The 25,060-nt window shown below is 39.4% G+C and overlaps 1 protein-coding gene across 11 annotated transcripts in view; it reads right to left on the reverse strand.

The window, feature by feature from the left end:
* The window catches only part of CAB39L (calcium binding protein 39 like), a 135,552-nt gene that overhangs the window by 47,022 nt on the left and 63,470 nt on the right, over positions 1-25,060 (reverse strand). For all 11 annotated transcript variants that reach the window (XM_053899691.1, XM_053899697.1, XM_053899705.1 and 8 more), the window contains one exon: positions 20,851-20,969. In XM_053899691.1, coding sequence (XP_053755666.1) covers positions 20,851-20,969 — 119 coding nt within the window. The remainder of the gene's footprint in view (positions 1-20,850; positions 20,970-25,060) is intronic.

Below are 25,060 nucleotides of genomic sequence, written 5' to 3' on the forward strand. Positions count from 1 at the left end.
TTTATTTATTTGATAATTTATTTATAATTCAGCTCAGGTCATGATCTCACGGTTCATGGGTTCAAGCCCCACATCAGGCTTTGCACTGACAGTACGGAGCCTGCTTCGGATTCTCTGTCTCCTTCTCTCTCTGCCCCTCCTCACTCATGTTCTCTCTCTCTCTCTCTCAAAAATAAATAAAACATTAAAAAAATTTAGAAAATAATGAGATATAATTCTGTCTACTAAAAAAGCTCAGAAGCAATTACAATCCAATGTCAATGAGAAGCCCTAGCATCCAGATTATAGTCTCTAAGAACCATTCCTCACTAAAAAGAACAAGAGTTTTTGGTAGAAATGGCTGATTCCAAGTCTGTGTTAGGAAATATACAAGATGAGCCTGGTCTATCTTGTGCCAGAAAGCAGGGAATCTCTCACATACTAATGGGAGTAATATAAAAAGGACATGGTCAACTTGATGGACGATTGAGCACCAACAAGAAAAATGTGTGCAACTACATAAGACATATGGAAAAAAGTTACACAGAAGTTCATAGTGCTAATAAAGGGATGGGGGAGGGGGGGATGAGGGAGAGAGAAATAGAGAAAGAGAGAAAGATAAAAGAAACTCATTAGATGCCAATGTTAGTTCCTGGGGTAACAACTTCTCTCTAAATTAATAGCTGAAGGAAATGAATTAGGCACTTATTCTCTCTCTCTGGTATGAATTGTATTTTAAAGTAATTAAATTGTTGTGGTAGATGAGAGAAAGTTATTCTCCTTAAAACTACTCTAGGGGGTTCCGGAAGATGGCGGCGTAGGAGGACGCGGGGCTCACAGCGCGTCCTGCCGATCACTTAGATTCCACCTACACCTGCCTAAAGAACCCAGAAAACCGCCAGAGGATTAGCAGAAGGGAGTCTCCGGAGTCAAGCGCAGACTAGAGGCCCACGGAAGAGGGTAGGAAGGGCGGCGAGGCGGTGCGCGCTCCACGGACTGGCGGGAGGGAGCCGGGGCGGAGGGGCGGCTCACCGGCCAAGCAGAGCCCCCGAGTCTGGCTGGCAAAAGCGGAGGGGCCGGACAGACTGTGTTCCGACAGCAAGCGCGACTTAGCGTCTGGGAGGTCATAAGTTAACAGCTCTGCTCGGAAAGCGGGAAGGCTGGAGGACAAAGGGAGGGAGAGCTGCTGAGCCCCCGGACGGCAGAGCTCAGCTTGGCGGGGAACAAAGGCGCCAGCGCCATCTCCCCCGCCCATCCCCCAGCCAAAATCCCAAAGGGAACCAGTTCCTGCCAGGGAACTTGCTCGCTCCGCGCAAACACCCAACTCTGTGCTTCTGCGGAGCCAAACCTCCGGCAGCGGATCTGACTCCCTCCCGCTGCCACAGGGCTCCTCCTGAAGCGGATCACCTAAGAAGAAGCGAGCTAAGCCTGCCCCTCCAGCCCCCGTGCACCTTGCCTACCCACCCCAGCTAATACGCCAGATCCCCAGCAACACAAGCTTGGCAGTGTGCAAGTAGCCCAGACGGGACACGCCACCCCACAGTGAATCCCGCCCCTAGGAGAGGGGAAGAGAAGGCACACACCAGTCTGACTGTGGCCCCAGCAGTGGGCTGGGGGCAGACATCGGGTCGGACTGCGGCCCCGCCCACTAACTCCAGTTATACACCACGGCACAGGGGAAGTGCACTGCAGGTCCTCACCACGCCAGAGACTCTCCAAAATGACCAAATGGAAGAATTCCCCTCAGAAGAATCTCCAGGAAATAACAACAGCTAATGAACTGATCAAAAAGGATTTAAATAATATAACAGAAAGTGAATTTAGAATAATAGTCATAAAATTAATCGCTGGGCTTGAAAACAGTATACAGGACAGCAGAGAATCTCTTGCCACAAAGATCGAGGGACTAAGGAACTGTCACGAGGAGCTGAAAAACGCTTTAAATGAAATGCAAAACAAAATGGAAACCACGATGGCTCGGCTTGAAGAGGCAGAGGAGAGAATAGGTGAACTAGAAGATAAAGTTATGGAGAAAGAGGAAGCTGAAAGAAAGAGAGATAAAAAAATCCAGGAGTATGAGGGGAAAATTAGAGAACTAAGTGATACACTAAAAAAAAATAATATATGCATAATTGGTATCCCAGAGGAGGAAGAGAGAGGGAAAGGTGCTGAAGGGGTACTTGAACAAATTATAGCTGAGAACTTCCCTGAACTGGGGAAGGAAAAAGGCATTGAAATCCAAGAGGCACAGAGAACTCCCTTCAGACGTAACTTGAATCGATCTTCTGCACGACATATCATAGTGAAACTGGCAAAATACAAAGATAAAGAGAAAATTCTGAAAGCAGCAAGGGATAAACGTGCCCTCACATATAAAGGGAGACCTATAAGACTCGTGACTGATCTCTCCTTTGAAACTTGGCAGGCCAGAAAGGCTTGGCACGATATCTACAGTGTGCTAAACAGAAAAAATATGCAGCCGAGAATCCTTTATCCAGCAAGTCTGTCATTTAGAATAGAAGGAGAGATAAAGGTCTTCCCAAACAAACAAAAACTGAAGGAATTTGTCACCACGAAACCAGCCCTACAAGAGATCCTAAGGGGGATCCTGTGAGACAAAGTACCAGAGACATCACTACAAGCATAAAACATACAGACATCACAATGACTCTAAACCCATATCTTTCTATAATAACACTGAATGTAAATGGATTAAATGCGCCAACTAAAAGACATAGGGTATCAGAATGGATAAAAAAACAAGACCCATCTATTTGCTGTCTACAAGAGACTCATTTTAGATCTGAGGACACCTTTAGATTGAGAGTGAGGGGATGGAGAACTATTTATCATGCTCCTGGAAGCCAAAAGAAAGCTGGAGTAGCCATACTTATATCAGACAAACTAGACTTTAAATTAAAGGCTGTAACAAGAGATGAAGAAGGGCATTATATAATAATCACAGGGTCTATCCACCAGGAAGAGCTAACTATTATAAATGTCTATGCGCCAAATACCCGAGCCCCCAGATATATAAAACAATTACTCATAAACATAAGCAACCTTATTGATAAGAATGTGGTCATTGCAGGGGACTTTAACACCCCACTTACAGAAATGGATAGATCATCTAGACACACAGTCAATAAAGAAACAAGGGCCCTGAATGATACATTGGATCAGATGGACTTGACAGATATATTTAGAACTCTGCATCCCAAAGCAACAGAATATACTTTCTTCTCGAGTGCACATGGAACATTCTCCAAGATAGATCATATACTGGGTCACAAAACAGCCCTTCATAAGTTTACAACAATTGAAATTATACCATGCATACTTTCAGACCACAATGCTATGAAGCTTGAAATCAACCACAGGAAAAAGTCTGGAAAACCTCCAAAAGCATGGAGGTTAAAGAACACCCTACTAACGAATGAGTGGGTCAACCAGGCAATTAGAGAAGAAATTAAAACATATATGGAAACAAACGAAAATGAAAATACAACAATCCAAACGCTTTGGGATGCAGCGAAGGCAGTCCTGAGAGGAAAATACATTGCAATCCAGGCCTAGCTCAAGAAACAAGAAAAATCCCAAATACAAAATCTAACAGCACACCTAAAGGAAATAGAAGCAGAACAGCAAAGGCAGCCTAAACCCAGCAGAAGAAGAGAAATCATAAAGATCAGAGCAGAAATAAACAATATAGAATCTAAAAAAACTGTAGAGCAGATCAACGAAACCAAGAGTTGGTTTTTTGAAAAAATAAACAAAATTGATGAACCTCTAGCCAGGCTTCTCAAAAAGAAAAGGGAGATGACCCAAATAGATAAAATCATGAATGAAAATGGAATGATTACAACCAATCCCTCAGAGATACAAACAATTATCAGGGAATACTATGAAAAATTATATGCCAACAAACTGGACAACCTGGAAGAAACGGACAAATTTCTAAACACCCACACTCTTCCAAAACTCAATCAGGAGGAAATAGAAAGCTTGAACAGACCCATAACCAGCGAAGAAATTGAATCGGTTATCAAAAATCTCCCAACAAATAAGAGTCCAGGACCAGATGGCTTCCCAGGGGAGTTCTACCAGACATTTAAAGCAGAGATAATACCTATCCTTCTCAAGCTATTCCAAGAAATAGAAAGGGAAGGAAAACTTCCAGACTCATTCTATGAAGCCAGTATTACTTTGATTCCTAAACCAGACAGAGACCCAGTAAAAAAAGAGAACTACAGGCCAATATCCCTGATGAATATGGATGCAAAAATTCTTAATAAGATACTAGCAAATCGAATTCAACAGCATATAAAAAGAATTATTCACCATGATCAAGTGGGATTCATTCCTGGAATGCAGGGCTGGTTCAACATTCGCAAATCGATCAACGTGATACATCACATTAACAAAAAAAAAGAGAAGAACCATATGATCCTGTCAATCGATGCAGAAAAGGCCTTTGACAAAATCCAGCACCCTTTCTTAATAAAAACCCTTGAGAAAGTCGGGATAGAAGGAACATACTTAAATATCATAAAGGCCATTTATGAAAAGCCCACAGCTAACATCATCCTCAACGGGGAAAAACTGAGAGCTTTTTCCCTGAGATCAGGAACACGACAGGGATGCCCACTGTCACTGCTGTTGTTTAATATAGTGCTGGAAGTTCTAGCATCAGCAATCAGACAACAAAAGGAAATCAAAGGCATCAAAATTGGCAAAGATGAAGTCAAGCTTTCGCTTTTTGCAGATGGCATGATATTATACATGGAAAATCCGATAGACTCCACCAAAAGTCTGCTAGAACTGATACATGAATTCAGCAAAGTTGCAGGATACAAAATCAATGTGCAGAAATCAGTTGCATTCTTATACACTAACAATGAAGCAACAGAAAGACAAATGAAGAAACTGATCCCATTCACAATTGCACCAAGAAGCATAAAATACCTAGGAATAAATCTAACCAAAGATGTAAAAGATCTGTATGCTGAAAACTATAGAAAGCTTATGCAGGTAATTGAAGAAGATATAAAGAAATGGAAAGACATTCCCTGCTCATGGATTGGAAGAATAAATATTGTCAAAATGTCAATACTACCCAAAGCTATCTACACATTCAATGCAATCCCAATCAAAATTGCACCAGCATTCTTCTCGAAACTAGAACAAGCAATCCTAAAATTCATATGGAACCACAAAAGGCCCCGAATAGCCAAAGTAATTTTGAAGAAGAAGACCAAAGCAGGAGGCATCACAATCCCAGACTTTAGCCTCTCCTACAAAGCTGTCATCATCAAGACAGCATGGTATTGGCATAAAAACAGACACATAGACCAATGGAATAGAATAGAAACCCCAGAACTAGACCCACAAACGTATGGCCAACTCATCTTTGACAAAGCAGGAAAGAACATCCAATGGAAAAAAGACAGTCTCTTTAACAAATGGTGCTGGGAGAACTGGACAGCAACATGCAGAAGGTTGAAACTAGACCACTTTCTCACACCATTCACAAAAATAAACTCAAAATGGATAAAGGACCTGAATGTGAGACAGGAAACCATCAAAACCTTAGAGGAGAAAGCAGGAAAAGACCTCTCTGACCTCAGCCGTAGCAATCTCTTACTCGGCACATCCCCAAAGGCAAGGGAATTAAAAGCAAAAGTGAATTACTGGGACCTTATGAAGATAAAAAGCTTCTGCACAGCAAAGGAAACAACCAACAAAACTAAAAGGCAACCAATGGAATGGGAAAAGATATTTGCAAATGACACATCGGACAAAGGGCTAGTATCCAAAATCTATAAAGAGCTCATCAAACTCCACACCCGAAAAACAAATAACCCAGTGAAGAAATGGGCAGAAAACATGAATAGACACTTCTCTAAAGAAGACATCTGGATGGCCAACAGGCACATGAAAAGATGTTCAACGTCGCTCCTTATCAGGGAAATACAAATCAAAACCACACTCAGATACCACCTCACGCCAGTCAGAGTGGCCAAAATGAAGAAATCAGGAGACAATAGATGCTGGAGAGGATGTGGAGAAACAGGAACCCTCTTGCACTGTTGGTGGGAATGCAAATTGGTGCAGCCGCTCTGGAAAGCAGTGTGGAGGTTCCTCAGAAAATTAAAAATAGACCTACCCTATGACCCAGCAATAGCACTGCTAGGAATTTATCCAAGGGATACAGGAGTACTGATGCATAGGGGCACCTGTACCCCAATGTTTATAGCGGCACTCTCAACAATAGCCAAATTATGGAAAGAGCCTAAATGTCCATCAACTGATGAATGGATAAAGAAATTGTGGTTTATATACACAATGGAATACTACGTGGCAATGAGAAAAAATGAAATATGGCCTTTTGTAGCAACGTGGATGGAACTGGAGAGTGTGATGCTAAGTGAAATAAGCCATACAGAGAAAGACAGATACCATATGGTTTCACTCTTATGTGGATCCTGAGAAACATAACAGAAACCCATGGGGGAGGGGAAGGAAAAAAAAAAAAAAAAAAAAAAAAAAGAGGTTAGAGTGGGAGAGAGCCAAAGCATAAGAGACTGTTAAAAACTGAGAACAAACTGAGGGTTGATGGGGGGTGGGAGGGAGGGCAGGGTGGGTGATGGGCATTGAGGAGGGCACCTTTTGGGATGAGCACTGGGTGTTGTATGGAAACCAATTTGACAGTAAATTTCATATATTAAAAAACAAACAAACAAACAAACAAACAAAAAAAAAAAACAAAAAAAAACTACTCTAGCCAATAAATGCACGAGGAATGACAGGATTAGAAAATCACCTTTTTGTAACCTCTAATGAAATGACTGAATCATACAGTGTTCATCAATGAATGGTCAAACAATTAAGTATAAGGCTGATGAGGAACTTTACAATGGATTAAGCTGTCTCCATCTGAACCCACTGCTCAATCTTAGCATTACTAAATGTTTGTCTCCTGATGAGATGTAATATGAACTGCACAACACCACTTACAAAATATGATTGCCAAAATAAAACCTAATCTAAACCTAATCAAGTCTTTAAATATAACCTCCAGGATATCAATACAGGAGATAGTGGAACAAGTTAAATGACATCATTAGGAAGCAATCTGACAAATCCAGAATGGAGGAAATTCTGTAGGATAATTAACTCAGGTTTTCAAAAAATCAATGACATAAAAAGGGGAACAGATGCTTTTGTCAATGAAAAGAGACTTTAAAAGACCCATGTGAGGGCACCTAGGTGGCTCAGTCAGCTAAGTTTCTGGCTTTGGCTCATGTCATGATCTCGTGGTTTTTGGGTTTGAGCCCTACGTTGGGCTCTGTGCTGACAGCTCAGAGCGTGGAGCCTGCTCAGATTCTGTCTCCCTCTCTCTCTGCCTCTCTCTCTCTCTCTCTCTCAAAAATAAATAAACACTAAAAAAAGACCTATGTGACATTACATCCAAATACAACAACTGGATTTTGTTAGGATCCTTAACTGAACAAAAAGATAAATCTTACATAGCCACATGTAATTATCACACTTAAAAATTAACAGTAATTCTTTAGTAACGAATACCCACTCCATATTCAAATTTCCTTGATTGCCCCCTCCTCAAATTTTCCATAGTTGGTTTGTTCAGGGCATAGAAGGCTCTTCATAATCTGTTCTCAGTCTTTCCAGCTTTATCTCCCACCCCTCCTTCTCATTCACACTGGACTCCAGTTACACCAGAAATCTTGTCATCCTCCAAACACATTATGCATTTTGATGCCTCCGTGCCTTTGCACGGGAAGTACTTGATCCTTCAACTCTTTGTGCCTTTCTGGCAATTTTCTACTTTAAGACTTGCTTCATTCTTGATGTCCCAGGCAGATATTATGGCTCCTTCATCTGAGTTCCTACAGAGTATACTGGTAAAGTAACAACAGTGAGTTGTAATGAGTTGTCTCTTCTCATTGTAGACTATGACTGCTTGAAGACTGGAAAACTGGATAGTGTTCTGAGAGCACAGACTCTGGAGCCAGACTAATTGGGTTTAAATCATACTAGCTATGTGACTTTGGATAAGTTAGTTAACCTCTCCGGGCTGCAGTGTTCTCATGTATAAAACAGGTATACCAATAACAACAACAACAACAACAACAACAGCAATAACTATCCACAGGGTCTGACATCTAGTAAATAGCATCTTGACCTCTACCATTACTATTACTTACTGTTGTTAGTATTATTAGTAGTAGTACTGTTATTATCATAGGCCCTTCATAAATGAATGAATAAGCAGTTTTAGCCTTATAAACCAAACTAAATATTAACTTTTCAGAAGAAATGGAAAGACATTTTACTTTTTTTTTTAATGTTTATTTTTGAGACGGAGAAAGAGTGTGTGCACAAGCAAGGGAGAGGGAGGGGGACAGAGGATCTGAAGTGGGGTCCGTGCTCACAGCAGAGAGCCCCATGTGGGGCTTACACCTGAGAACCGTGAGAGTATGACCTGAGTCAAAGTTGGACCCTTAACTGACTGAGCCACCCAGATGCCCCTGGAAAGACATTTTATACAACTCAAATTCCTCAAATTTGAGGAAGTTATTCTTAAAAATAAATAATTCCTATTTTTCTATTGTATGTTATAACTACATGAAAATGGAGTCATAGAAATCTGTACATTAACAAAGTGGCTTTTTAAGTAAGCAATTAAAATTATTTTCTCCACATATTAGAAAAATGAATTAAAGCTTTTTCTTAAATACAAGAAAAAAATGACATACACTTACCTATTACAAGTTATACATTAAAATAGGGTCACTGGTAAATACAGGTGAGTAATGAGTAGAAAGTTCATATTTCAAATATAGAGAAGATTTTTTACTTACATCAATTTAAGAATTTGTTTATAGACTGAATGACTTGTTACATCAAATAATTTGTATAAGAATAATAGTCATTTGAATTCATCAGAAAACACACCATCAAATGGGACATGAAAACATTTTCAAATAATTAAAGGGAAAAAAATTAAAGGATAATTATAATAATGCCAAAAAAGGTTAATTATAATAATGACAAAAAAATTAAAGGTATAATGAAGATATATAAAGATACACTGATTATTCATACTCAGTAAATCTTATATGTAATCTTAATTTTTAAAAAACCAAGGTCCCACAAGTTTTACAGAGTCACACAGAAACAGTAGCCAATAGTAAAAAGTCATTAAAAAATGTCATTAAAAGAGATTCCAGGGGCGCCTGCGTGGCTCAGTCAGTTAAGTGTCTGACTCCTGATTTCAGTTCAGGTTGTGATCTCTCACAGTTCATGAGTTCAAGCCCCAAGATGGGCTCAGCGCTGACAGTGCACTATTGGGATTCTTTCTCTCCCTCTCTCTGCTCCTCCCCCGCTTGCACGTGCCCTATGTCTCTCTCGCTCTCAAAATAAATATTTTTTTTAAAGGAAAAACAAAGAGATTCCAATCATTACATGTGTCCTCAAAAATATCAACTCCTAACTCACAACATCACTTCTCAAACCCCCTTCCCTCCTCCCATCCACTCTGCAGCTACTTGGGAACTTCCTGCTGTTAAGCCTCCCAACCCTTTCCTGACATGGGTGAGTCTCCTCCTGATTCCGTCCTTCTCATCTCCACCTCTTGTCTGTGCAAAGTGGACATCACATCTAGCTTAGGCTAGTTCCCCTGCCTGGCTTCCCCGTACCAATTCTTTTCCCAGCTCCATCTAACTGAACAGGGAGGGTGCGAGCCGTGGTGCACAATTACACTTTAATGCATCCTGTGCACAACACAGATAAAAGGCTCACTATAGATCTGTGATATGTTCCAGCAGTTAAATTATTAATAAATAGCATTTGCAATTAGCTGTTTATCTTCTGTCTTATTATTTCTAGAAATGGGAAAAAAAGTTGTTTTCTTCAATGTAACTCACAATTTTTCACTGACTTAATTTTCTAAATAAATATCCAATTATGCTAAATTTTCATATCTTCCTTAAAGCATATTTAATATGTATCAAATTTACATACATTCTACTATCTGTAAAAGGAATGAAGTTAATTTTAAATAACCCCACCATCATACTTTATAATTTATTGACTTGCCTTTCTTCTTCATTAATCTGAATTCTTATAGCTTAACAGTATTAGTTTTCTATTGTTGATAATTTCCTTGGTAAGAAGATACCATATCCGTGTCTTTCTTTAATTAAAAAAAATTTTTAATGTTTATTTATTTTGAGAGAGAGAGAGAAAGAGAGAGACAGTGCAAGTGGGGGAGGGGCACAGAGAAAGAAAAGGAGAGAGAAAATCTCAAGCAGGCTCTGCACTGTCAGCACAGAGCCCAATGTGGGGCTCAAACTCACAAAACCGTGAGATCACAACCTGAGCTGAGATACAGAGCTGCTTAACCGACTGAGCCACCCAGGTGCCCCCCAAATCCAGGTCTTTAACATAGCCACTTGTATCTGGCATGGCTCTCTGCACAAAATAAATGTAAGGTACTTGCCGTCACCTGACTGTTAATCAGTGACAGTAGCTATAGGAGATCCCCCAGACCAATAATGCCCACTGCAGAATGGAGTTGCATGCATGCCTTCACAGAGTGACCCCACCATGGAAGATACTGTTTTAGATCACCCACACCACTTCTCTTCTCCATGAGCCAACATGATCTCCAGGTCATGTCAGCATTCTCAAGAGATCATTTATTTACAAGCTAATCTTTTTTTTTTTTTTAATGTTTATTTATTTTTGAGACAGAGAGAGACAGAGCATGAATGGGGGAGGGTCAGAGAGAGAGGGAGACACAGAATCGGAAGCAGGCTCCAGGCTCTGAGCTGTCAGCACAGAGCCTGAGGCGGGGCTCAAACCCACAGACTGCGAGATCATGACCTGAGCCGAAGTCGGACGCTTAACCGACTGAGCCACCCAGGCGCCCCCAAGCTAATCTTTTTTAACTGCTAATAATTTATCCTCATTTCCTGAAACACAAATCTGATATGCTTCCTCTCTCCAAAACTCTTCAATGGCTCCCCCATTGTCTTCAGGATACCGTCAAATGCTTTAGAGCTTAAATTTTAGAATCTCCAGAAGTGGGTATAAATTGATCACCTTGGCCTTATTATCATCAATGACCAGCTGTGCAAATCATATTTGTGGGTCCATTAAATCTTGCAGATCCACTCCAGCTGCAAGTGAGCACTTTCTTTATAATACTATTCTGGCAGTTGTATATGGCCTTAATTAATTATATTTGCTTAAAATTGTTTATATGTTTCTATGGGAATTGCAGCTCTTAAGAGGAATAGGGATAATAATTTCTCAGATTAGTAGTTATGGAATACCATGTGCTAGGTGATGTGCTTCATAAGCATTATCTCATTGAAGACTCATAATGACATAATGATGTAGGTATTATTATTGACTCCATATTACAAAGAGGAAACCAATGCATAAGGAAGTTAGATATCTTTGCCCAAGGTCTTACAGTAAGTAAGTGGCAGAACCCTGGCTGAAAACACAAATCTTTCTGATGATGCAGAGTCAATGACACAAAAGGCAACATTATTTTAGCGTGAAGGTAATACTACAAATTTTATTTTTATTTTACAGACAAGAAAACTGAGGCTCAAAAAGGTGCAGTGTCTTGCTTAAGGTCACAGAACCAGGAAGTGAAAGAGACAAGAAAAAGGAATAATCAGGGAACAAAAAAGAGTTCTTATAGTTGAAATGAAAATTCAATACACTTTATCTTCAATAAAACATATATTAGGGGCACCTGGGTGGCTTAGTCAGGCATCCAACGTCTTGGTTTCAGCTCAAGTCATGATCTCACAGTTCATGAGTTCAATCCCTACACTGGGCTCCATGCTCACAGCGTGGAACCTGCTTAGGATTCCCTTTCTCTCTCCCTCTCTCTCTGCCCCTCCTGTGTGTGCTCTCTCACAAAATAAACTAAACTTAAAAAAAAAAAAGACATAATTAACACCTTCCAACCCATAAAAAGATAAGAGATGGAAAACAGAAGAGATAAGAAATCAATCCTGGAAATTAAACTCTGACTAATAGGAAATCTAGAAAGTGAGAACAGAGAAAACGGAAGGGAAGAAATTTTCAAAGAAATAATATGTGACAGAGAATGATAGTGGTCCACCAAAACCCACTGTCGTCTTCTTTCTGGGCACTAGTCAATATCTCTCAGATTTCCTTCTTTAAGAATTAAGGGGCCAAATGACAAAGTGCTCTCAAATGGAATGGAAATGGGAATAATGTTGAGCCATTTCCAGGCCGGGGTTAAATTGTCTCCATGTATTTTCACCTTCCTGTGAGCTAAAATGGTAAAGGTGAACAACATGATCTTAGGAATCACATGGTGAGGAAGGCAGAAGACCCTGCTGACCCAAAACATCTGCTCTGCACTATTATATGACAAATAAACTTATCTGGGAGTGAAGCCACTCCATTTTGTAGCCTTTTATAAAGTTTAAAGTTTGTTATGAGTTTAGCCTACTCTCATTTATGATACAACTGTATTTCCCGTTCCAGAACTGAAAGACACGATTTTCCAGTAAAAACAATATTTTCTACCAAAAAACAAAATAATCATAGTATACTACTTTGGTCAACAACGAATAATAATAATTACATACCCATGATAATTTAAATGTGAGTTTTAATAAAATAAAAAGTTGTGATAAAGTATATCGGGAGGATACGAGGAAGGAAAATAAAATAATGGTGGCAGTGAAAAAACTAAATTATCATCTAGTCTATAGAAAGTCAAAGGAACATTTTTAAAATTGATAAACCAAAAGATTAGTATAAGCTAGCTATTTAAAATATAGAGGTAGATACCGGATGAACAAATAAAAAAGATGAAAGTGGTTGTCTCTGGACAATGGGACTGAGGAATGGAGGAGGGAGAAGCAAAAAGCGGCTATGTGTTGGGGCACCTGGGTGGCTAAGTCAATTAAGCATCCAACTTCAACTTAGGTCATGATCTCAGGGTGTGTGGGTTTGAGCCCCATGTCAGGCTCTGTGCTGGTGGCTCAGAGCCTGGAGCCTGCTTTGGGTTCTGTGTCTCCTCGCTCTGCCGATTCCCTGCTAATGCTCTGTCTCTCTCTCTCAAAAATAAATGAACGTTAAAAAAATTTTTTTAAACTGCTGTATGTTGATATATCTGATTTTTAAACTACATGTTATGTATTATCTTGAAACAAATGGGTTTTTCTTTTTTTGTATTTTTTTAATTTGCATCCAAGTTAGTTATCATATAGTGCAACAATGGTTTCAGGAGTAGATTCCTTAATGCCCCTCACCCATTTAGCCCATCCCCCCTCTCACAACCCCTCCAGTAAGCCTCTGTTTGTTCTCCATATTTGTCTCTTATGTTTTCCCCCTCCTTGTTTTTATATTATTTTTGTTTCCCTTCCCTTGTGTTCATCTGTTTTGTGTCTTAAAGTCCTTATATGAGTGAAGACATATATTTGTCTTTCTGTGACTAATTTTGCTTAGCATAACACCCTCTAGTTCCATCCACGTAGTTGCAAATGGCAAGATTTCATTCTTTTTGATTGCCGAGTAATACTGCATTGTATATATATATACACCACATCTTCTTCATCCATTCATCCGTCAATGGACACTTGGGTTCTTTCCATATTTTAGCTAGTGTCGATAATGCTGCTATAAACATTGGGGTACATGTGCCCCTTTGAAACAGCGTATCCCTTGTATAAATTGCTGGATCATAGGGTGGTTCTATTTTTAATTTTTTGAGGAAGCTCCATACTGTTTTCCAGAGTGGCTGCACCAGTTTTCATTCCTACCAGCAGTGCAAAACAGATCCTTTCTCCACATCCTTGCCAACATCTGTTGTTGCCTGAGTTGTTAATGTCAGCCATTCTGACAAGTGTAAGGTGGTATCTCATTGCAGTTTTGATTTGTATTTCCCTGATGATGAGTGATGTGGAGCATTTTTTCTTGCACCGGCTGGCCATCTGGATGTCTACTTTGGAGAAGTGTCTATTCATGTCTTTTGCCCATTTCTTCACTGGATTATTTGTTTTTTGGGTGTTGAGTTTGATACGTTCTTTATAGATTTTGGATACTAACCCTTTACCTGATATGTCGTTTACAAATATCTTCTCCCATTCCGTCGGTTGCCTTTTAGTTTTGCTGATTGTTTCCTTCCCTGTGCAGAAGCTTTTTATTTTGATGAGGTACCAATAGTTCATTTTTGCTTTTGTTTCCCTTGCCTCCAGAGATGCATTAAGTAAGAAGTTGCTGAGGCCAAGGTCAAAGAGGTGTTTGCCTGCTTTCTCCTGGAGGATTTTGATGGCTTCCTGTCTTACATTTAGGTCTTTCATCCATTTTGAGTGTGTTTTGGGGTATGGTGTAAGAAAGTGGTCCAGGTTCATTTTTCTGCATGTTGCTGTCCAGTTTTCCCAGCACCACTTACTGAAGAGACTGTCTTTATTCCATTGGGTATTCTTTCCTGCTTTGTCAAAGATTAGTTGGCCATACGTTTGTGGGTCCATTTCTCAGTTCTCTATTCTCTTCCATTGATCTGTGTGTCTGCTTTTGTGCCAATACCATACTGTCTTGATGATTACAGCCTTGTAATACAGCTTGAAGTCTTGCTTCAAGAGGCAATCCTTGCTTCAGGAGGATTGTCATGCCTCCTGCTTTGGTTTTCTTTTTCAAGATTGCTTTGGCTATTCAGGGTCTTTTCTGGTTCCATACAAATTTTAGGATTGTTTGTTCTAGCTCTGTGAAGAATGCTGGTGTTTTTTTTGATAGGGATTGCATTCAATATGTAGATTGCTTTGGGTAGTAGCTACATTTTAACAATATTTATTCTTCCTATCCAGGAGCATGGAAAATTTTTCCGTGTTTTTGTGTCTTCTTCAATTTCGTTCATAAGCTTTCTATAGTTTTCAGTGTATAGACTTTTCACCTCTTTGGTTAGATTTATTCCTAGGTATTTTATGGGTTTTGGTGCAATTGTAAATGGAATCGATTCCTTGATTTCTCTTTCTGTTGCTTCATTGTTGGTGTATAGGAATGCAACCGATTTCTGTGCATTGATTTTATATCCTGCCACTTTGCTGAATTCATGGATCAGCATGGAATCTTTTGGGTTTTCCATATAGAGTATCATGTCATCTGCAAAGAGTGAAAGTTTGACCTCCTCCTGGCCGATTTGGATGGCTTTTATTTCTTTGTGTTGTCTGATTGCAGAGGCTAAGACTTCCAATACTATGTTGAATAACAGTGGTGAGAGTGGACATCCCCATCTTGTTCCTGACCTTAGGGGGAAAGCTCTCAGTTTTTCCCCATTGAGGATGATATTAGCATTGGGTCTTTCATATATGGCTTTTATGACCTCAAGATATGATCCTTCTACCCCTACTTTCTTGAGGGTTTTTATCAAGAAAGGATGCTGTATTTTGTCAAATGCTTTCTCTGCATCTATTGAGAGGATCATATGGTTCTTGTCCTTTTTTAATTGATGTGATGAATCACATTGATTGTTTTGCAGATATTGAACCAGCCCTGCATCCCAGGTATAAATCCCACTTGGTCATGGTGAAAAATTTTTTTAATGTATTGTTGGATCTGGTTGGCTAATATTTTCTTGAGGATTTTTGCATACATGTTCATCAGGGAAATTGGTCTATAGTTCTCCTTTTTAGTGGGGGTCTTTGTCTGGTTTTGGAATCAAGGTCATGCTGGCTTCATAGAAAGAGTTTGGAAGTTTTCCTTCCATTTCTATTCTTTGGGACAGCTTCAAGAGAGTACGTGTTAACTCTTCCTTAAATGTTTGGTAGAATTCCCCTGGAAAGCCATCTGGCCCTGGACTCTTGTTTTTTTTGGGAGATTTTTGATTCCTAATTCGATTTCTTTACTGGTTATGGGTCAGTTCAAATTCTCTGTTTCTTCCTGTTTCAGTTTTGGTAGTGTATATGTTTCTAGGAATTTGTCCATTTCTTCCAGATTGCCCATTTTATTGGCGTATAATTGCTCATAATATTCTCTTATTATTATTTTTATTTTGCTGTGTTGGTTGTGATCTCTCCTCTTTTGTTCTTGATTTTATTTATTTGGGTCCTTTCCTTTTTCTTTTTCTTTTTGGTCAAACTGGCTAGTGGTTTATCAGTTTTGTTAATTCGTTCAAAGAACCAGCTTCTGGTTTCATTGATCTGCTCTACTGTTTTTTGGTTTCGATGGCATTGATTTCTGCTCTAATCTTTATTATTTCCTGTCTTCTGCTGGTTTTGGGTTTTATTTGCTATTCTTTTTCCAGCTCTTTAAGGTGTAAGGTTAGGTTGTGTATCTGAGACCTTTCTTCCTTCTTTAGGAAGGTCTGGATTGCTATATACTTCCCTCTTATGGGAACCTGCATTGCAGAGGTTTTGGGCTGTAGTGTTATGATTTTCACTGGCTTCCATGTACTTTTTAATTTCTTCCTTAACTTCTTGGTTAGCCCATTAATTCTTTAGTAGGATGTTCTTTAGTCTCCCAAGTATTTGTTACCTTTCCGAATTTTTTCTTGTGGTTGATTTTGAGTTTCATAGCATCGTGGTCTGAAAATATGCATGGTATGATCTCGATCTTTTAGTACTTGTTGATGGCGGATTTGTGTCCCAATATGTGATCTATTCTGGAGGATGTTCCATGTGCACTGGAGAAGAATGTATATTCTGCTGCTTTAGGATGAAATGTTCAGAATATATCTGTTCAGTCCATCTGGTCCAGTATGTCATTCAAAGCCATTGTTTTCTTGTTGATTTTCTGGTTTAGATGATCTGTCCATTGCGGTAAGTGTGGCATTGAATCCCCTACTATTATGGTATTATCAGTAAGTTTCTTTATGTTTGTGATTAATTCATTTATATATTTGGGTTTTCCCACATTTGGATCATAAATGTTTACAGTTGTTAGTCTTCTTGGTGGATAGACCCCTTAATTATGATATAATGCCTGCTTCACCTCTTATTACATTCTTTATTTTAAAGTCTAGATTATCTGATATCAGTATGGCTATTCTGGCTTTCTTTTGGTGACCATTAGCATGATAGATGGTTCTCCATCCCCTTACTTTCAATATGAAGATGTCTTTCGGTCTAAAGTGGGTCTCTTGTAAACAGCATATAGATGGATCTTGTTTTCTTATCCATTCTGTTACCCTATGTCTTTTGATGGGAGCATTTAGTCCATTGACATTTAGAGTGAGTACTGAAAGATATGAATTTATTGACATTATGTTGCTTCTAGAGTTGGGAGTTTCTGGTGGTGTTCTCTGGTCATTTCTAGTCTTTGATGCTTTTGGTATGTATGTATGTATGTATGTATGTATGCATATCTTTTCTCCCCCAAGAGAGTCCCTGTTAAAATCTCTTCCAGGGCTGGTTTAGTGGTCACAAACTCCTTTAATTTTTGTTTGTGTGGGAAACTTTTTTATTTCTCCTTCTATTTTGAATGACAGCCTTGCTGGATAAAGAATTCCTGGCTGCATATTTTTCTGATTCAGCACATTGAATATATCCTCCCCCTCCTTTCTGGCCTGCCGCATTTCTGTGGATAGGTCTGCTGCAAACCTGATCTGTATTCCTTTGTAGGTTAAGGACCCTTTTTTTCCCTTCCTGCTTTCATGATTCTTTCCTTGCCAGAGTAATTTGTGAATTTGACTATGGTATGTCTTGTTGGTGGCTGTTTTGTATTGAATTTAATGTGAGTCCTCTGTGCTTCCTGGATTTTGATGTCTGTGTCTTTCCCCAGGTTAGCAAAGTTCTCTGCTATGATTTGCTCACATAACCTTTCTACCCACTTTTCTCTCTCTTCATCTTCTGGGACCCCTATGATTCTGATGTTGTTCCTTTTTAGTGAGTCACTGATTTCTCTAATTCTTAAATCATGCTTTTTTGCCTTAGTCTCCCTCTTTTTTTCTGCTTCATTATTCCCCATAAGTTTGTCCTCTCTATCTCTGATTCTCTGCTCTGCCTCATGCATCCTTGTCATCATGGCATCCATTCGAGATTGCAGCTTAGTTATACCATTTTTTATTTGATCCTGACTAGCTTTTACTTCCTTTATCTCTGCAGAAAGGGATTCTAATCTGTTTTCGACTCCAGCTAGTATTCTTACTATCGTGATTCTAAATTCTGTTTCAGACATCTTGTTGCATCTGTGTTGGTCAAGTCCCTGGCAGTCGTTTCTTCCTGCTCTTTCTTTTGGGGTGAAATCCTTCATTTCATCATTTTGAAGGGAGAAAAGTCATTAATGAGGTTAAAAAAAAAATTAAAATTAAAAAAATAAAATTAAAAAATTAAAAACAACACACACACACACATATAAATCAAATAAATGATGCTAGATCCTAGGTGTGTTTTGGTCTGGGTGTTTAAAGGGGCTTAATAGATTAGAGAAAAAAGGGGAAAGGAAAAAAAAAGGAAATCATTTGAAAATTTGAAAAACTGAATACACTGAAATAGAATAAAATGAAATGATGGAAATAAAATAGAATTTGAAAAAAATTACACAAAAGTAAAAAATATAGTAGAAAAAAATTAAAGGTATTTTTAATAAAAATTGAAAATGAAAATTTTTCTGTATTCATGAAAAAGAAATGAAAGAGAAAAAGAATATTGAATAGATGGACCAGTGAACAAACTGAAATATGATTGAAATGACTTCGTTTTCGCCTAGAAGTCAAACTATGAATCGCTTTATATTCCATAAACTAAGCAGGTGGAGAGATTTGTGTTCCTGAAGAGTGAGGTTGGCCCAGTTGGACTGGGCTTAGTGTAACAACTCTGTTCTCCACTAGATGGCGCTGCTTAGTTTACTGGTGTGAATTGTGGTGGAGTTTGTAGGTGTGTATGCCCATGAGCAGGAGGGGTGAAAATGGCATCACCCAGCTACCCAGTCTCTAGTATCAGAACCCTGTTCTCCCCATCCATAATTGTGCACCTGTCCTTTGTCTCCGGCTTCTGTCCACTCCCCACTCCTACACTGTCCATGACCAAACCCCAGGCAGCTCCTCCCTCCTGAGTTTTATCTCAAATGTGGCTGTTTTTCCTGACCCCTTACTTCTGAGGGACTGTGGCTTTGACCCATTCTGCCTCTCTACGGGAGGGCCTAACTGAGCAATGGCTGGGTGCTGGCCGCACCCAGGAACATTCACGGGAACGTGCTGCTGCTGATGCCCAGAGACTGTGGCTGGGTGCCAGCCCACCCCAGAAAAAGTTCCCGAGATGGTGTAGCAGCAGCGTTTCAGGGATTAGGGAAAATCACAACACACATCTAGCACCAGGCTTCACCCCCAACGACCTTGTTCTAGCACCAGTAATGTGGGTGTTCTTCTGAGGCCACTGGGGCCTTTCCCTGGGGGAGGCCACACAGCCTCTATCAGATGTCCTCCCAGCAGGGGAACCGCCTCTCCTTGTGTGGCCGGAAGACCCCCGGACTTCACTTTGCTCCAGGGGATTTGCCCTTCTTACCAGAGCACCTCCAGGTATCAAGCTGTGGAGTTTCAGACTCTGTGCTCCCCCTGTTTATAGAGTTCTAATGGAATTTAAGCCCTCTCCTTTCTCCTTTCTCCCTTTTTAGTTCAGTCCCTCTGGCTGTTTCCACTTTTCCACTTTCTCTCCAGCTGATTTTGGGGGGGTGCTTTTCCCATACTCTCCCCTCCTCTCTGTCCTCTCTCCACAGGCAAAAACTGCTCCCTGCCCTCCATGGCTTCTCTCTCCCCCAGTTGACCTCTCCACATCGCATACCTGCTGAGTTCTGTGGTTAAGGTTGTACAGATCGTTGTGTTAATCCTCAAATCAGTTTTCTAGGTGTGCAGGATGCTTTAGTGTTGATCTGGCTGTATTTCATGGACGCGAGACACAAAAAAAACTTCCATGCTGTTCCACCATCTTGGGTCCTCCCCCCAATTAAGTATTTTTAAATGTACCAGGGAGGAAATGGGAACTGAACAGAGATGAGATGGGGTAGGTATGGAACAGCATGCTAAGTTTGAGACTGTGAGATAGAAAAATAGGGCAGAGGAAGAAGAAGACAGTCTGCTGTCCCCAAGACGTGCTACATCCAAATCTCTGGTCTTTGGGAGTTAGAGTAGACACAGAATGTCCTTGAAACATTTTAAATGAGTATACATATAAAAAAATAATAGAGATTCTATTATCTGACTAGACTTTAGTTTTTTGGCTCATATATATATACACATATATATATGTATATGTATATGTCTATATATACACACATATATATATGTATATGTGTATATATATATGTGTATATATGTATACACACACACACACACACACACATATATATATGTGTGTGTGTGTGTGTATATATATATGCTGCACAAGCAAATATGGTTCCCCACATGGAAGCATGTCACCTTGGCAGAAGCTAGCCAGCCACTGGAAGGTGTGTGTGTGTGTGTGTGTGTGTGTGTGTGTGTGTGTATTGAGGTTCAGGGTCAAGGGATTCGGTCTCATGCAAACAGGAAAAGGGTAACTGCATAGCTAAGAAAAGGGCAGATTGGGAAACACAGTTAATAATATAATAAGAAGAGACAGAGATAACAGGAAAGTAGAGGAAAAAGAAACAGTAAATGGAAGGAACTCTATTTAGAAACATACAAAGAAAAGATTTTGCTGTAACCCATGTAATCATAGAAATGTAGATTTGGAGGGCTGACCTCAAGTATGGCAAATAGCTTTCCTGTGATTCCAAATGAGAACCCATCATATCTCAAATGAGGCTAATGCTATAATACTTTTAACAACTATTCTATAATCAAACCTACTTCTTTAAAGGAAACCATGTACCTACCCTTTGAGGAGCATAAACAGGATATGAGGATGAGCACTAATGTACTCCACAGTAGGACTCCGAGTGCCTATCTGTCTTCTCAGGATGTTGTTAAATATCTGGGTCACATCTTTTTTTCCCTGTTAAAGAAACAACCAACCATTAAATTGCACACTTGAAATAGTTTAATTATGGAGTGTAAGTTTTATCTCAAAAGCTGTGTATACACACATACACACACACCAAGAGAAATAGCACTCTTCTTTGTAATATCCAAAAACATTAACTTATTCTTGTCATATATCTTTAGTCAGCTGTACTTTCATACATTCAAACAGTCTACAAAATGGATGCAGCTCTTTTCCAAAGGATTTGCACTGTGGTTAATTTGAATAAGTAGAAGTCTGTTCTCACTGTCATAAATGAAATGGCACAGAAGAATATAAAACAGCAGTGAATTGAATTCTTTATGCTTTTTTACTATTTAGCTTTATATAAGAAGAAATTAAGATTAACATTTTTAAGCCTTCATAAACAAGGAGGGAAAATGGTGAAGGAAAATAAAGATTTTAGGAAATGTAGGGTGGAATCAAATTCCTGTTTCTTACATGTACTTTTAAGTAATTTCTTCCCTCCACTTTATCCATTCCCAAGTTGGTGTATTACCAAAAAAAAAAATAATAAAAAAAAAAAGATCAGTTTTCTATTAGGTGAATATATATGATTTAGGTGATATTAAGAGATCATACTTAACCTAGAAGACAGACAGGACCACTCAGTCCTAGTAGCTGAAGCCAGAAGAACTATAGCCAGTCTCAGACAGAACTTTTTAGAGTCCTCATATACCAGACTTCCAGTCTTACATACCCTACAACCTCAGGCTAGTCTGCTTCACCAACTGAAGCTCTGAATGGAATAGGAGGTTGTTTTCTGTTTTGTTTTGTTTCTTTGTTTTGTTTTTTGTTTTTAAGATTTTATTTTTAATTAATCTCTACACCCAATGTGGGGCTTGAACTCACAACCCAGGGATTAAGAGTTGTGTGCTCTTCTGACTGAGCCATCCAGGTACCCAGAACAGGAGATTTTTATATGAAAATAAGGACAAGAATGACATTCCATTCTCAGTTACTATGGCCCTGATTCTGGCCTTAATCTCTCAACTGAACTGTCAAAGAGCATCTTCCAGTTATGCCCTCCACTTCAAAGCAGTCTTCACTCTGCAGAGTGAGCTTACTAAAAATGCAAATAACTATGCCATTCTCTTCTCTTTTTAAAAATGTTTATTATTTTGAGAGAGAGAGAGAGAGAGAGCACATAGGTGGGAAAGGGGCAGAGAGAAAGGGAAAGAGAAAATACCAAGCAGGCTCCATGCTGTCAGCTCAGAGCCTGACATGGGGCTCGATCCCATGAACTGTGAGATCATGATCTGAGTTGAAATCAAGAGTTGGACACTTAACCGACTGAGCCACCAAGGCGCCCCACCATTCTATTCTCTTAATCTCTTCAGTGCCCCCCTTTTGCTTTGAAAAAGTCCAGTACCTTCCATGATCTGAACCTTGCCTACCTTTCCAGCCACTTCTCTTACTTTTCAATTCCTACTTCAAGTTCTATTAATAACAAATTGCTGTATTGCATACACTTATACACAATCTTTCATTTCTGTACCTTTATTCATGTTGTATTTGTCCTGAATGCTCTTCCTTCCTTTCTTTTCCTAGCTAAATCTTAGTCATCCTGTAATCGGGGCATAGGGGTGCAAGAGCACCTGGTTCTGGGGGTCCCAAACAGACCAGGTTAAGCCACGTGCCACTGACAAAATCCACAAGTAGAGAGATGAGTGAGGGTGACCCAAGAAAGGGATTTATTTTGGTGAGGCCAACACTGGGAAGACAGCAGACTAGCGTCTGCTAGTTTCCAAAGTGCTGAAAATACTTCTAGGTTTATATAAGGAGAATGTGGGACAAAGGTTGGTGGGTACATGTGGGTAAGCTATAAAGATCATTGTCTTGGGGTCAGTCACGTGGGGTCTTGCTGATGTCACAGCAGACCTCATTGCTTGCGGGGATAGTTGTGGTTCCCGCCAAGGGATGCTTTGCCTGCAGGGGTCTTTTGCCTAAGTTAAGAGATAAGCTGGAAAGAACAACTTAATCAATACGAAAGTACAGACAGGTCAAAATGGAGGTAGTCGAAGTCCTCTTTTAATCCTTCAGATTCAGTTCAGGAGTACTCATCTCTGAGATAACTGTTCTTCTCTGTATTACAACAACATCTTTGCCTACGTAGACCAGTAGGTCTCCTCTTTCCTGTCTACCACTACCTCCATCTCTACCACGGTCAACTTATTAAGAAGTGCTTACTCTGTGCCAGGCACTTATACTAAGAACTTTATATGTATTTTCCAATCCTCATAACAACCTTATAATGTACATCTTATAAGTAAGGAAATTAAGGACTAGTGAGGTTACCTTACTCAGGTGGCATGTGAGAAAGCCACAACTCCATCCCAAACTGATGGAATCCAGAGTCTAGGTTCTTAGCCATCATACTAAGCTCACTCCAACAATGAGCACAGAACACTGAAATTAATGAATTTCGTCTCTAAAGTCCTCATCACACTGTTAGCTCCCAAGGAAAGCCACATTTCAATGTCCATAGTAGGGACCAATAGATAGCAGCATTCAATATTGACTGTCCTGACTTACTACTTTAGAGGCATAGTCATTTGTAAACCCTTTAGCACAAACAGAGACCACTGAATCTCGCTTATCTATTATTGAGGCACTTTTTTAATAATAAAAGAACTAGGACTCAAAAGGAAAAGAAGACAATAAGATTATTCAATTAATTACTCAATCTTAAAGCTATTAGACATATGAAATGTGCACTAAGGACTGATTAAGAATACTAACATAGAAAAATATTCTTAAAGAATATCTGAAAGGATAAAATATTCTTAAAGGATTAACTTTATCAAAAATTGGCTTGAGGGCACCTGGGTGGCTCGGTCAGTTAAGCATCAGACTCTTTATTTTGGCTCAGGTCGTGATCTTACAGTTTGTGAGTTCAAACCCCACATCAGGCTGTGCGCTGACAGCGTGGAACCTAATTGGGATTTTCTCTCTCCCTCTGTCTCTGCCCCTTCCCTACTCGTGTGTGCACCTGGGTGTGAGCTCTCTCTCTCTCTCTCGAAAATAAATAAACTTAAAAAAACTGGCTCGAAATGGATCACAGACTTAAATATAAAACGTAGAACTATAAAACTTCTAGAAAAAAATAGAGGAAAATCCTCAGGAACTAGATTTAGGCATATGATTCTTAAACTTGACACTAAAAGCACAATCTGTAAAACAAATACAGACTTGTTTAAGACAAGTCTTAAATAGACTTCATCAAAATTCAGGACTTAAGCTTTGCAAAAGATCTTGTTAATAGTATGAAAAGACAAGCTACAGACTAGGAGAACTTCATAACATATATATGACAAAAACCTAGTGTCTAGAATATGTAAAGAGTCCTCAGAACTTTTTTTTTGAATGTTTATTTATTTTGAGAGAGAGACAGAGAACAAGCAGGGAAGTTGCAGAGATGGAGAGAGAGAATCCCAAGCAGGCTCCACACTCAGCACAGAGCCCGATACGGGGCTCGATCTTACGACCATGACTGATGTTCTGAGCTGAAATCAAGAGTCAGATGCTTAACTGACTGAGCCACCCAGGTGCTCCCCTCAGAACTTAACAGTACAAAATACAAACCAATTAGAAAATGGGCAAAAGACATGAAGAGATATTTCACCAAAGATCTACAGATGACTACAAGCACATAAAAGATGTTCAACATAATTAGCCATTAGGGAAATGCAAATTAAGACCACCAGGAGAAATTACTACATATACCTATCAAAATGGCTAAAATAAAAAAGTGACAACAGCAAATGCTGACAGAGATGCAGAGAAACTGCACTTGTACACTGCCGGTGGGAGATCTAATATATATGGTCAATCTGGAAAACGATTTGGCAATTTCTTTAAAAACTTAACATGCAACTGCTATATTGGTGTTGCACTCCTAGTATTTATCACAGAGAAATGAAACCTGGCCATGACTGTTCATAGCAGCTTTATTTATGATAACCAAAAGCTAGAAACAACCTAGAAATCCTTCCACAGGTAAATGGTGAAACAGACTATGCTACATCCATACCAGGGGCTCAGGAATAAAAAAGGAATGCTTT

This window comes from Panthera pardus, unplaced genomic scaffold, assembly GCF_024362965.1.
Source record: "Panthera pardus isolate Hobbes unplaced genomic scaffold, ASM2436296v1 HiC_scaffold_1, whole genome shotgun sequence".
Classification (NCBI taxonomy): domain Eukaryota; kingdom Metazoa; phylum Chordata; class Mammalia; order Carnivora; family Felidae; genus Panthera; species Panthera pardus.